Source organism: Anabas testudineus, chromosome 1 (assembly GCF_900324465.2).
Source record: "Anabas testudineus chromosome 1, fAnaTes1.2, whole genome shotgun sequence".
Taxonomy (NCBI): Eukaryota; Metazoa; Chordata; class Actinopteri; order Anabantiformes; family Anabantidae; genus Anabas; species Anabas testudineus.
Window position 1 is genome coordinate 2719723 of NC_046610.1, and position 14391 is coordinate 2734113.

The following is a 14391-nucleotide window of genomic DNA, read 5'->3' on the forward strand; positions in this document are numbered from 1 at the left end:
GTTTATTGTCATGTGAGGAAAACATGTTTCCCTGCACAATGAAACTCTTCCTTCACTACCAAAAGATAAATACAAACACAAATATACAAGATTATAAAAGATATAAACTAGATATTCGCCAGTTAATGTCTGCTCTAAGGTGCTGGCTAAAATGTCTTTCAAATGGAAAAGTTCATAATCTCTGGGTCTTTGAAAGTTTTTGAATTGCCTTGCAGTTCTATAACCAGTATTAAGCACAGTGTCGAGCCAAACAGGTGGAACAATATCTGCGTGAAACATGTGTTATTAGTTTAGAAAGTTGGTTTGTTAGTCAGTTAGTCATAGCCCATTGGGATTTTACTGTTACACAAACTGTGTTTATCCCTGTGCAGCTCTCATCGTCCTCATGTCCTGCAGCAGCAGGCAGCTGTGGTTCAGTGAAGGACTCAACTTAGAGGAGCGTCAATCTCAGGCTAAAATTCATCCGGTGGACAGAAACATGACTTCATGCTAACGTCAGTGTGTGTCCTCGCTGGAGGTGTACGTTTGTGATTGAGCATCAGCCAGAAACATTGTTTTAGATTTAATTCTGAATTCATCATTTCACAAATGTTTATTACAACATTAATCCAATGTGACCATTTAACAAATACTGTGCAGTACTTTGCACAAGTTCTTAACTGTTGTTGATAAAATCAGGTTTACAGGTTCTAAAAAACTGTATTTATCATTAGTAACTGACTCACTACAGAGAAGCCACTCTTCAATTTACTACACATACTTAATATAGTATGTGAATGTTCATACTGAATAAAAAGTATTGGATTCTGTTTTTAATGTTCCTATGGGCAGCAACAGATTTATTAGCCTTTAGCACACTGTCTCTGCTCTCTGTGCCACCTCACAGCCAACCATTGGACGAAAAGTCTCTCCTCAGTTGCTGGATTTCAGCCTCTGTGAGCGGCTGAAGAGGTGATCGACAGGCGCCGCCATGGAAACCAAACCACTCCATCGCCTCCTTGAGGGCGGGCACTCCCAGCTTCCGGGTCACCTAGCAACGCAGAGCATCAGTGAGCCTCCATACACTCCCGCCCCCCCGAAAGAGAAAAACTTCAAGGTTTTATCAATAACACACTTCAAGTCAGACACGTTTAGTATTTGTGATCGATTTCTGCTGCTGAGCTTCATCCGGTCACTTGATACAAGAGCGAAGTTGAGTTTTCCTGATGCAGCATGTGGAGGAGGTTGTGTGGTACATTGATGCTGCTGGGGCAGTAACATTTAACACACCTTAACAGATAATATTTGTAGCCTGAAGCTGATAATTCAGAGCTGACTCCTCACACACTCGCTCAGACTCCGACTCAGACAGCACACAGTTCAGTGGAGTCATGAAGAACAAACTTCAACATCTCTCTTGGTGTGGATTTTAGTTCGATGTGCTGTACAACTTCATTTTTCCTCAGAGTAAACCCACTTATTCACTACACCACAACGGCTTTCATCATTTTTTAAGCTCTTCATTTTTAAACCCTACTTGAACACAAAAAAAGCAGATTAACTAAAACTATTGTGGTTTTTCATTTGCTTGCTGACATTTAATGCAACCATTGAGATTTTGCCAGCATCTGTTCTGCCTCTGAGAAATGTGAGCAAACCTTCAGTCTGTCACTATTTGTGGGAGTTAGTCTGAGATACGGACAGAAGCGTCCACGGTGCAGCAGATGGTACTCACGGCGGTGTTGGGCTCGATCAGACGCTGCTGCAGGACTCTGGCTTCCTCCCAGGAACCGGACAAACACAGACGCTCCAACTCACACAGCTCCCTGCCCAGCACGTTAGCGAGCGCGCACACACCGCCAACCGCACCTAGAGACATGTACAGGATTGTTCAATAAGGTGCAGAACAAACTACATAAATACTAATATCAAGAAATCAAGAAATTAAATTCCATAAATCATTTTAAAATTGTTTCCTATTGGAGGTTGAAACAGGTTTACCGTGTGCACACGCTCAGTGCAGGATGTAGTGTATGAATGCTCCATCCACTCATCATTCACAGTGCACTAAAACATTAGCATGCCTCACAGCAAAGTACAAGAAGCACTTGAGCTTGACCCAAGAGGTCGGAGAATTCCCTGAACCGACAGAGACCCGTTTACAGTAACCCTGCAGCTCCTTCTGCTGCAGTTTTCACCTGACAGCACGCACACACAGAATTCAGAGTTCAAACTACAGGAGATCAAACACAACAGGAAGAAGTGAGCTGTGTTTCCTGTCTGTTTTTAAGCTGAACATTTATTCTTCTTAAACAAAGCCATCCATCATCCTTCCTGGTTTTACATTTTGCTGTCAGCACAGAGACGTAAATGATTTTCTGTCAACACACAGTGATAAAACTGATCCAGCCTTCCATCCTGTTTCTTTTCTTTCCCGACACATCATTGTTTTATTTACAGAGCGAGATACAAATGCGTTTTCCCAGGCAACAAGATATCACGGCCTTTCATCGTGACATCTCATTGTCTGCGTCTGGTGGGAGAGAAAAGCGGAGAGTGAGCTGAGCGAGCCTCTGTCCACGGCCTTGGAGTTGTTGTTGTGGACAGACGAGTCGGCGGCTGCTGATGGGCAGATTTTCCGTTGTATTTATATTTCTGTGGCCTGTCAAAGCTCAGATCTACAGCTGACAGCACCTTACCTATAGCTGCTGATCGACAGGCGTGCAGCCCCGTCTCCTCGCTGCACTGTGAGTGACAGCTCGTGAACAGAGACATTAAAGGTTGGACTGAAATAGACGGAATAGACGGCAAAATATGGCAGCAAATGTCCAGGAAAAAAGCACAGTGAGAAAGTTTTAAAGATAGAAATGGACCATTCCTACGAAATAAATGAATTAGAATAGATAAATTCTTTAAATCTGTGAGTCTAAAGAAATAAATTCATAAGAATTACAAAAAAAATCATTGAATTATTAATCGGTTATTGACAAAGGTTTTTAAAACTAAAAATGCTGAAATTAATAAATAAATTAAAAACTAAGCAGATGAGTGAAAAGACTGAAAATCTGCTCTTTGTATTTTTTGTCAGATAAATAAAGTTCAACTAACGGTACTACAGTACTTATTTTTTGTAGATGAAAATTCTTATATTTAAATATAAATCAGTTAATAAATGATCGTGTATTGTTGTGGATTAATCACCTGTCAATATAAAGTAGTTAAACTACAGCTGTGCTGATTTAGTTCCACACAAAGACTCTATGAAACCTTTATTTTTATTAATTAGGAGAACTGTGCCATGATTTATATCATTGAAATGAATCTGGATCAGACTTTGTTATGAAGAGCATCAAATTTAAGAATTTAACCTCATTCTTTCTCACCTACATCGACTGAATTATTCTTTTAGACTTTTATTTGAGTGTTTGTGCAAATTTATCACAACTGGAATTTTATCTTTACTGTCATTTGAATTTACTTCTCATAAAACGCATCTTATGGTTTCCAGCTTTTAGTTTCTTTCTTGCTCATGAAAATCCAGTTTTGATCTAAGAGACGGTCTCGGAAAGAACTAGAAGAAGACGTATTGAGCTTGTGTTGTATGGTTTCTTACCCAGACATTCTGGTTTTACAGCAACTCTCCTTAACTAAATTCACGTTGGCAGTATAGCTCACAGTAAACATGCTAAAAAATTCACTGTGACAAAGTCTGATTTAGCACCTCGGGTTTTGCCATATTTCTGTCACAGAAATAGGACTCATGTGAGAAGAGATATATGCTAAAAAATTGGATCTTTCCACTAAATAAAATTACAGCAAACCACTTAAAGTCTGCAGAATTCAAAACTTCTCCAAGTGCAGGAGCTCATGTGGGCAAGTTTTCCATCAAAGCTTTTTGTCATGAGGCTCTATGAGTGTTTGACTGACAGGTGGACCCTTCAGCATCAATGTGGGGGGCGTTGAGAGCATGAATTTGGACATCAAAACTCGAACACACACTCACAGCGTGCACACATTATCATATCAATCACTGAGCACCACCTTGCGCTGCATTAGCTGTGTCAGTCAGTCACACACAGGCACAGCCAATTACTCCCATATTTCAGTTATGGAGATGAGAACATGTCAGGGAGCAAAGATCAGAGAGCTGTGGGAGTGTGTGAGAGAGACAGTGGGTTTAAAAAGGCTGGAAGTAGGAGAACATGACTCATTAGCTTCCTGAGCATCGTGGTGATGTGTAATCCGAGTTTACAGTAGAGCGTACGTGGTCAGCACAGCGAGAGGGTGTCGCTTCATCACGCCGCGGAGACAGATCGCTGAGGTTTTATGATTTACTGTATCTGAAGGATTGAAGGAGACGAGCGAAGGAGCCGTGCACGGTGGTGAAGCTAAAACAGGATAGTTTTAATTTTAACATGAAAAAAAAAAAAAAAACAGATTAGGGCAACAGGACGTTTTCTCCAGAAACACAAAATTAAACCGAATCAGCTCTAAAATGGCAGCGACTGACATTTTGTTTCCTGCCATTATTTAAGCTGTCGTCGTGTTTGTAAAGATAGAGATACTGTTGTTCTGTAAATCCACTTATAACAACCTGCAGCTGCAGCATATTGATCTCATCCTCGATGCCATTTTATTGACTAGTTCTCAGTTCGAAGTTTTCTGAAAGTTTTCTTACTTTGGCACAGAACCTCTACTTTATTACTTTTAAAACCATCTATCTATGTAAACAGCAGAATCCTCGAGTCTTTTCATTGAGTATTAAAGACTATGACTGTAGTGTGGTTCTGTCATTTAGCTCATCTACAGTTCTATGTCAGGTATCAGGAGCCTAAAACAAATGTCTACGCTTTGCCTTTCCGTCCCTTTAGAGGGGATTAAATGCGGATGTATGGCTTCGAACTTCTAGCCTGTGCAAATCAAACTCAGGGTTAATGTGACATGTTGCAGAATCTTCTAAAGTGACAACGAAATCTGAAACAACAGGAAGTGATCCCAGAATTCAAGGGCTTATGGGAAGAAGGAGGAGAAAGTTGATGTGTGATAGTGAAAAGAAAACACTAGATTAAACTGGATTCATGTAGCGTCTTCACCTTTCTTTACACTCATAATTGTGCAGCAGGGACCTGAAACGAATGATGTTCAAAAAGACAATTTCTTCACTTTGGTTTTGGATAAAAAGAAAACAAACAGTAGGGGAGACTGCAGCCTGGGGCATATGAAGGCAACCAACCTCTCCCTGTGAGGAACAACGCTAGTGTTAGTACTGTTTTAGGCTTCTTACCAACACAATAGGCGGCCATGAGAAACCCCGCTGAGCCTGCCAACACCTGGAAATCCTGCGTTTTGGTTTTGTGAACAATCAGGCCGATCCGTGTGATCTGATCGAGAGGCGAAACAGAGACAAAGAAAGAGAGAAGAAGGTAAAATAACTGAATTCTTTTCATGTCATCACTCCTCCCTGCTGTCAGGTCTAATATCTGCTGTAGTTTTTATTATCTCAGGGGACACTGTCACAAGAGACGATGACAAACCCAACAGCTCACAAGGTAAACAAGTCCCTCAAATTGAGATGAGCATCGGCTCGTTTTGGAGGGAGGGAACCGTTCAACATCCCGAACAGGAGGAGGAGGAGGAAGACAAAGCGAGAAAAACAGACAAGTCCCAAGTGAGACAAAAAGAGGAATCTTCAATAGAGGAGGAGGAGGATGGGAGAGGCTCATGAATAATTGATAAGCTTCCTATTTTGTTGTCTCTCTTTTAACTCGCTTTTGTCAATCGGGAAACGAAGCGGCAAATCCAAATAAACCTGACACGTTGAAAAGGAGCATGAGACGACTCGACAAACGCTCCGCACACGAGGCTGAAAAATCCGCAGGGAAAACCTGCAGCCTCTGGTCTCAGCCTCCATCACTTTACTGTGGAGGGTCTATTTTTAACCATCGGTTGTCAATCAGTTTTCTCATTTCAGTCATTTCAAACATGCAGGACTGTAATTGATCAGTCAGTCAATCAGGTTCGAGGAGCTCCTGCTGGTCTCCTGAAAGCCTGAGAGTGCTGGCTATTTAAATAGAGCTCCCCAGTGGGGGAAAAACAGCACTGCAGCAGGGCGACTGTCTGTCCAGGTGACAGAAATCACTCATGTGCTTTAATTTTTTGAGTCTCAGAGAGGCAGGTATTGAGAACAACAGCAGGAATGAGAAAACACAGCCTTGTCATTTAGTCCAGTGATGGAGGCAGAGCGCCAAGTGCACAGGGTTCATCCCAGTTTAACCTGGTTCAACTAAAAAAGTGTTTTGACAAACCACTGTGGAGTTAGGAGCATTTAAAGGAGGCCTGGATCATCTCTTTTATGTGTTTTTATGTGCATCCTGCACTCAGAGCAGAGGTTTTTAAACTGGACGGAGTGTGAAAGTACTGCCTGATCAAACAGTGTAGAGTCATAAGTCTATGAAAACACAGACATGAGGCATGAAACACGTAATTTTAGATCTAATTCACAGATGTGATGATTTTTAATGACATCACAAATAAACAATAATCCACATCGATCCATAAATCTGCGCAGCAAACATTGAAATAAAGATCCAACTCCAAAACTTACCTGACAATTATCCTGTTTTTACGTGTGCTTCAGTATCTACTACATGTTACCTGGATCAGGTTCAGCCAGAGCCTAAAGTGTAAGTGCGGTGATGAGACCAGGGCTGAACAGTCCTGCATCAGATTGTACAGATGTACCTAATAAAATGTTGTATATGTAAATTATAAAGGAAAACATGCTAAAGCGGAATTGTTATTAGCGGCAGAACAAGCTAAGAACACCGAGGCACCTTCTTTAAATTCATTACGCTTGTCATTTTAATTAACATTGAGTTTCTGTAACAACTGACAAAAAAAATTAGCAGTGTTTGTGTGTCTGCATCACATTTTATTAAAGTGTTCATGACTACTTTTGCAGGTGTGAGCTCTTAAGACACAACTAAAAAAAGCAGGTGTAATTATTCCAATTAGAGACGGCAGAGATAATTGTTTGGATTGATCAGACAGGTTGAGTTGAGTCGCTGTGCAAAGGTGGCGCTTCACCAGATCTCTGTCTGCATTCGCACGTCTGACACATGATGCACAAACTCACACGCACCTGATGTATGTGTGCACAACAGCGTGAGCCGGAGGATAGATTAGATTAGAGGAGATGTGGTGAGATGAAATGAAATTTTAATGATCGTTCAGGGGAGAGTTGTTAAAGCAGCAGATATCTTAACTACATGACAAGAACACTGAAGGATCTACAGACGAGCAGAGGGGCCTTCACAAGCACGTTCTCTTCAGAGACTTAATATTGGAGACATTTAGTGAAAATAGGTGCACGACAAATGTCTCAAGCAGGAGTCAAGCCTGCAGTGTGACTGCATGTGCCAGCTGAGCCTCATGGGTGTTGAAAACCTGGTTTTCCTCTGTTTCTTTTACTCATTTATTCACAAATGTCCGGTCTCTACTGATCCTGCTGCACAGACACAACAAAAACAAAAACAAACCAATCAAACTGCAGCGCCCAAAATAGAAACTCGAGCAACCACCAATGGATCGGCTCCGTAGTGTTTGTTTGTTTGTTTGTTTCAAAAGCAGCTGACAGAATCTAAGGATGTTGCAGCAGTTTGAGTCACTAACAAGCTCAGTTTTAAAGGGATAGTCCACTGAATCCTCTGTCAGGACGATCAATCACACATCACCAGTGACGGAAACATGTTGTGGTGAAGCTCATTTGATCATTTCCATTCTGAGCTCCATTATATCTGTATCATATCTACTATATATACAGTATATGCACCATGTGGCCTGTTGTAGGTGCAGCCTGCCCCTTCTGCAGTTATGAGCATGATAATCACTGATGACGGCCACTTGATAGCGTGATATCAATCAGGAGACTGGATGTGCAGTGAGTGTGGGGAGAACACATCTATTCAACATATATCAAATTCAATTCCCTCCATGCCAAAAATGTGTTATTGACAAAGCAATCTGCCAAATAGCAGGAGCTGTCCAATGTGGGGAGATCTGCGTTTGCCTCTCACAGCCTCAGTCATTTTTCTACAACTTGTCTGCCTTCCTCAAATCGGCCCACCCCCCCTCCTTCCTCGGTTTTTCTGTATTGGGCCTCTTAACGCCTACGGTTGAGCGGGGCCACTCTGTGCTTGAACTACACCCACGCTTCTGTCTCCCAACAAGTGGACAAACATGTTATTTCCCAAATCAGAAATCCATTTGCAACTTCTCACAAACACTTCCCACACAGATGAAAAGGTATTAAGAGCTTGACAAGTGGAAACTCTTCGCCCCCCCAAACAAGTAACCCTGCAGTCAAGCCTGCTGGATAAAACTCTTACACTTTAATTTTAGGTTCTTAAACTGTCGCCACACTTTTCTCTACAGCAGGTAAAAATCCACTAAACACAGCAGCACGGTGTTTCTTTGACTGACTGAGCAGCGTTAATAGATGGAATCAGTGCTCGCTTGTTGCTTTCACTGTCCTGTGGAAGAATCCGGACAACTTCACTGATCATGTGGCCAACATCATCACTGTTTAATGGTGATGTTAGCAACCCGACTGGTGCTGTAACATATTAATCTATTAATATCTAATACTGTACAGTACATTCTGCATTCAAACATACTTATGATGATGGAGATCATACACACACACACACACACACACACACACACACACACACACACACACACACACACACTCTGCTAATCTAGGTTGGTTATGAGCGTCTCCTGTCATGTGTAAGAACGCTTCTACTTTGTCATTTTATACATTTCTATTGAACAAATATTGGTTCGAGCTGTTTCCTCTACTGAGTTTCACACTTTTCTGTTTGTCAACAAGTGAAAACTTATTGTAAATAAACATTATACAGTTTCTTTTAATTAACACTGATTATTTATTGATAATTTAGCTGATATTAAAACCAGCGACGGTGGCTGTGCAGCAATTTGTTGCCAGAAGCAGATTCAGCTCAGCTGCCAGATTTTGTGACAGGGTCTATAACAACCCTCTTTATACAGTGTTAGTTAATAATGGCCTTTCCTATGGCGCCACCCTCAGGACAGAGTCTGCATTGTTTTCTCCATTTAGTGATAAAGATAAACAGATCTTTAAATGTGCCTCAAAAATAACTCACAGTTTCCACTTCTCACATTAAGGTCCTGCCTGAGGAGACTGAGAACTGTACTGGACTCAACTGGACCAGACTGGAGGTCTGAACCAGCATCTGAATTTAATGAATGATTAAACTTCAACTTTAAACACAAACAGTACATGAATCAAATCCAGGATCCGAACGTTATAAACTTACTCGCTGATTACAATGAAAAGGAAAAACTTGTTTCTTACATCTCCTCCACTTTCTTTACAGCCCACAATGTTTGGATGCTGAGACAAATGCACGACAGCATCCAGCGGCAGATCCAGTCCCGTGTTGGCCGGCACGCTGTACAAAACCACAGGCACCGGGCTGCTGTCGGCCACCTGCAGCCGGACACAGGGAGATGAGAGCTCGAATACAAAACTGTGAGCTAACCTTCTCCTTCCACTAATCGCTCCCACATTCACGATAACATTCAGGTTTAATTATACAATCTTCCCTGTAGTTTCAAAATATAATTTTACATGTCCTATAAATACTTTACTTATTCAGTGTCATGTGGCAGCTCCACTGTGTGTGAGAGGTAAAGTGAACAGTGTTAAGTCTGTTTCAGGTAGAAAAACACGATCTTCTTACATTAAACCTTTACATGTATAACTTGATTTAACAGTTTTCAATAAACGAATTGATTCTGTTTTTTAGTTTGTAGGATTAAAATGTAGTGACGGCACATGTTGCCTGTTTTTACTGAAACTATTTAATTAAAAGGTGTACAATAAAAAACTTAAACCTTAAAACTTGAGAATAAAACAATATTAGCAAATAGATATTTCTGGATTTTTCTTTGAAGGATAATAAGCAGACAAATTACAAACTAAACTGAATCATATGTAAGATCAACTACTATTGCACAGCATTTGTCTTAAAACATATCTGGAGGAGATCTTTAACCATTTCCTATGGAATTAGGGACCCTCAGTTGTCTGTCAGCGGACCTTCGTGAAGTGCTGGATCAGAGCACGGCTGTCCATCTTGCCCTTGTAGAAGCAGGGCGTTATCACGAGGACTGCGTCGGCTCCGGCTGCCGCCATCTTCTCCGTGAGCTGCACCGTGTCTCTGGTGGCTGAGGAGGGAGAGCCAAGAAAAACACTCTACTAACAAACACACACTGAAGTTTCATCCTCACTTCACATTTGTCCAAAACCGTATTGATCAAGACAAAGGAATAAAGGACTGGATGCACTGATGGATGTATTTTACAGAATCTGATTTTTAAAATTCACCTTGTGTATGTATGTACACACATTCATGTGTGTCCTCTCGTACAATACTCAATTTATACTCCATCTCTGGTAAGTAGGTCTCCTTTCTACTACTTTAGAAACTGAACACAACAACCTTGGCCTCAGTTTTCATACACAGAACATTTAAAAGCACAGGTACAGAAAGGGCAGAAATGTGAAAATGAAATAAAAATGAAATAAATGCTTGAAGAAATGACCCTGGATGACAGTTAATGTAATGAATAGGGGCCCTGGAATCTGTGCTGAATAAATGTCTATGAAGTAAGATGTTTTTTAAACAGGTGAATAGAGGAAGAGCAATTGGAGTGAGTTAATGTAACCTCTACTCTCTCTGAATGTTAATTATGAGCTGCAGAACTGAACAGCTCATAAACTGTTACAGACTCCACTTGACTTCAATTATCAGCCCATAAAAATTAATAACACCACCAGTGTCTACTAATGCGCTTCAAATCCAAGTTGCTAAAATTTAGGAAACATATGTGCCGTCAATTTGTGCTCCCAGCTCTCCTCACACCAAAGTCTGATTTACACAGTCCAGTCTGAAAGACGAGGGTCAGAGCCTCAGTTCAGTGCTTTAGTGGAAACACATGTTTGGATGACTAAAATCAGGTCCACAAGTATTGGAACAGTGATGTAATGTCTATGTTTTCCTGCTACAGTAGATTTAATTAAATGTGATTCAAATGTAGACATTCAGCTTTCATTTAGGAGGTTTAACAAAAGGATTCATTGAACTATTTAGAAATTAAAGCAGTTTTCATACAAACCCCCATTTTCAGAGGCTCAAAATCAACTGAACAACTGATGACCAGGGGGCCTGTTCACTCAGTATGTCTAAGTGTAGAGGAGGTTCTGAACAGCAGCTGTTCAATGACACTCTCAACATTAAGTGCCAGTGCAAGTGAAGGATGCCATCGTCAGAATAAACTAAATAAATTCATCAGAGAGATAGAATAAAACAGTTTGGAACCAGCAGCTCAGCAACAGCAAAAGGCCTGGAAAACCACAACACTCAACAACAGAAGGAGCAGGTTGGACTTAGTCTGACCAGGTCTGGATTAAGATTTCTTAGACAAGATTAACTTTATGACGGGAAGAGAAAAATAGGGAGAAGGAAATGAACAGCTCATGATCCAAAACATGGTGGAGGCAGTGTGATGCTATGGGCCTGTAAACAGACTCATTGGTGTTTATTGATGACCTGACAGCTGATCAAAGTTTAAGAATGAATTGTGAAGTGTGAGGGATAAATTCTCTGCTCAGATTCAGTGAAATCCTGCTTCACACTGGATAAAGACCTGAATCATCCTGTGAAAGCAACTAACGAGTTGGATTGAAAAGTCATAGATTGTAATTGACTATGCACCTTAATCCAGCTGATTACTTTACTGTGAAGCTACTACTTTATCAATGACTGCTGAAGTTTTCAGATGCTGAAGTCTCTATTAACAGAGAATAAACACAGACACATGCTGAGACCTACATTCACAGCCCGATCCAGCAATCAGCAGTTTGTCCGCTGGCAGTGATCGTCTCACAGTCTTCACCACCTCCACCTGCTCCTCCTCCGTCAGGTACGGATACTCGCCGTTTGAGCCTTGAACCACCAACCCTGCAGAATAAAACATATTATTGTCTCATTTTTCCATTTTATTATGTTTGTCTACAGCTGAGCATCCTCAAAAAACTAATTCAAACTGAATCAATGTGCATCATTGTAGAAAGTCTGTGACCTTTCAAATCATCAGAAGCTTCAAACAAGAGTCCAAACAAATCCAAACATTTACAGTTTACAATCATAAGAAAAACACCAACTCACACTCGATTTTGACATTTCATAAGACAATAGGACTAAAACACTGAAGTAGTTGCAAGAGTTTTCTAAAGATCAAGTAAATATTTAGCTAATGAACAAAAAAAGTGGAAATTATATGTTTGTTTGTTTTTAGTACAATTATGTTATAAGTGGTAAAATAAGAAGTTATTGTAAAAACAGTAATACCACTAGAAATATAACAGTAGTGGAAATAGTGTCAAAATGGTAACAGGTGAGGTAATACAAGCAAAACAAATAATAATACATAGCAAAAGTGGTTATGGTCGTAGTCAGTGCGTTAAAAGTAACAATAGTAGTACCAGAAATCACACAGGAAGAAAAGAGCAATAAAAATAAAAAACAAAATCAGTTTTATGTACAAGGACACCCAGTCTTAATAGATGAAATACTGTGTATACAAACTGGAAGATTCAGCTCATGTGTTTGATCATATTTATGAATAGAATATATCCCTAAGTATTAAAGGACTAAAGGTAAAGGAAGTGGTATAAGTGCACAAAGTAGTACAAGTTATAAGATATTATAGTTGTCTCAGCAGCACTGATACTGATAAAAGTGTAACAGCTAATACTTTAAATCTGCTTTCTCTGCTAATACTGACAGTGGCACTGACACCAGTATTAGTGGTGCAGTTCAAAGAAATGTGAGTTCGTGTTAATAGTCAAAGAAAAACACCAGAGGGCGACAGTCACCTGCAGAACCAGGTGTTTCTTCCATGCTGAATTTTGTCTTGTAAGCAATTCCTCATAACTGACAACCATTAAATGACATTAAATTTGTTTATTTCCTGTCTCCTAACTATAACTACTTTTAAATATTATACAGTATTATACAGTTTTTCTTACAGGTGCCTTCCTGCCTCAGCCATGCACCTGATTTCTGCTGATGAGGCTCCACTGGCTGCATGCTCTCCCTCTAGGAGATGACCCTTGCACCTTTCACTCTCTGTTAAACACCTCTCAAAATCTCTGCTTTGTTCGTTAATGTTCCTTCTGTGCATCTTGGATCTGACCTTTAAACGGTATCTTGCCATATTTCTGCACGTTTTCTTCCAGCTTCTTGTAGTCCACGTCCTCTTTAGCGGTGAACGGAGTAGCAATAGGCGGATAAATCCCGCTGATGTCCACGCTGGGAGCTGTTGCATGGCTGTGGTGTCGCTTCCATACTGCGGGGCGACCTCCTCTGCACAGGGGACTCAGACCTCTCACACAAAGCCGGGCGGACAGCATTGTGGAGCGGACAGCGTGGCCGGAGCTGCTCGCTGCCTGTGTGCTGCGAGTCTGTGCAGCTGCTGCAAACGACAGTGAATTATTAACCCGCTTTTGTAAATATTGACCCAAATTTGTGAGTTCTGAGTCCCTGTGGAAGTGTCCCAACTGTTTTTTGACTCTTCCCTTCGACAATAACGACTCGCTGAATTATTTCTTTCTTCTCAGTCTCTTCACGTTTTATTTTGCTCGGTGCGTAAAAACGCGCATGTTTTGTTTTTTAAACGTGGCACGAACTCGAACGATTACGATAAAATAAAATAAACTTTGGTTTCACTGGCACAGAAACATATCTCAGTGCGAAGTTAGCAAACTGGGCTGCAACAGATCCAGAGCTCCGCCCCGGAGCAGGAGCGCACCAACCAACATGTGCAGCTTTTAACGCACACAGACGGTTTGGAGTCGATCCTGGTCCTGTGCTTCAGTTCTGGTGTGATACCTTAAAAACAGTCTGTCAATTATTCCGCACTCTTTACAACACGATCTTATTTAAATTATTATAAATTATTTTACTAATGCTAGTAATCGACATACTAAAATGGGCTTTTTGCTTCTTTATATTTGTTGAAACGTGCGTAACTTTGTAGATTCAGATAAATAAAACATAAAAGTACAGAATGAAGTAATTCTACTGTTTGTTAGTATGATTCTGTGCACTCTGCTTTTTAAAGACAGCGTCCTCTGCTGTGGGTGAGAAAGATTACAGCACTCACTGGTGCTGTAAGTCCGTTCACTCCTCTTCACTCACAGCAGAGGACGCTGCAGACGGAGCTCGTCCCCCTGTGATGAGTGATATCATTAGATTATTAGTTAAAATGCAGATGTTTGTTCTCTGTTCTCCATTAAAA

The 14391-nt window shown here is 40.7% G+C and overlaps 1 protein-coding gene across 1 annotated transcript; it reads right to left on the reverse strand.

Annotated features, from left to right (window-relative positions):
• Window positions 1–577: 577 nt before the first annotated feature.
• hoga1 (4-hydroxy-2-oxoglutarate aldolase 1) lies at window positions 578–13873 on the reverse strand. Its single transcript, XM_026358853.1, has 7 exons — window positions 13288–13873; window positions 11922–12050; window positions 10127–10254; window positions 9380–9514; window positions 5264–5360; window positions 1715–1848; window positions 578–1030 (listed from the first exon to the last, which is right to left on the reverse strand). The coding sequence occupies exons 1-7, from the start codon at window positions 13502–13504 to the stop codon at window positions 881–883; spliced, it is 990 nt and encodes a 329-aa protein (XP_026214638.1). The 5' UTR covers window positions 13505–13873; the 3' UTR covers window positions 578–880.
• Between the last annotated feature and the right edge of the window lie 518 nt (window positions 13874–14391).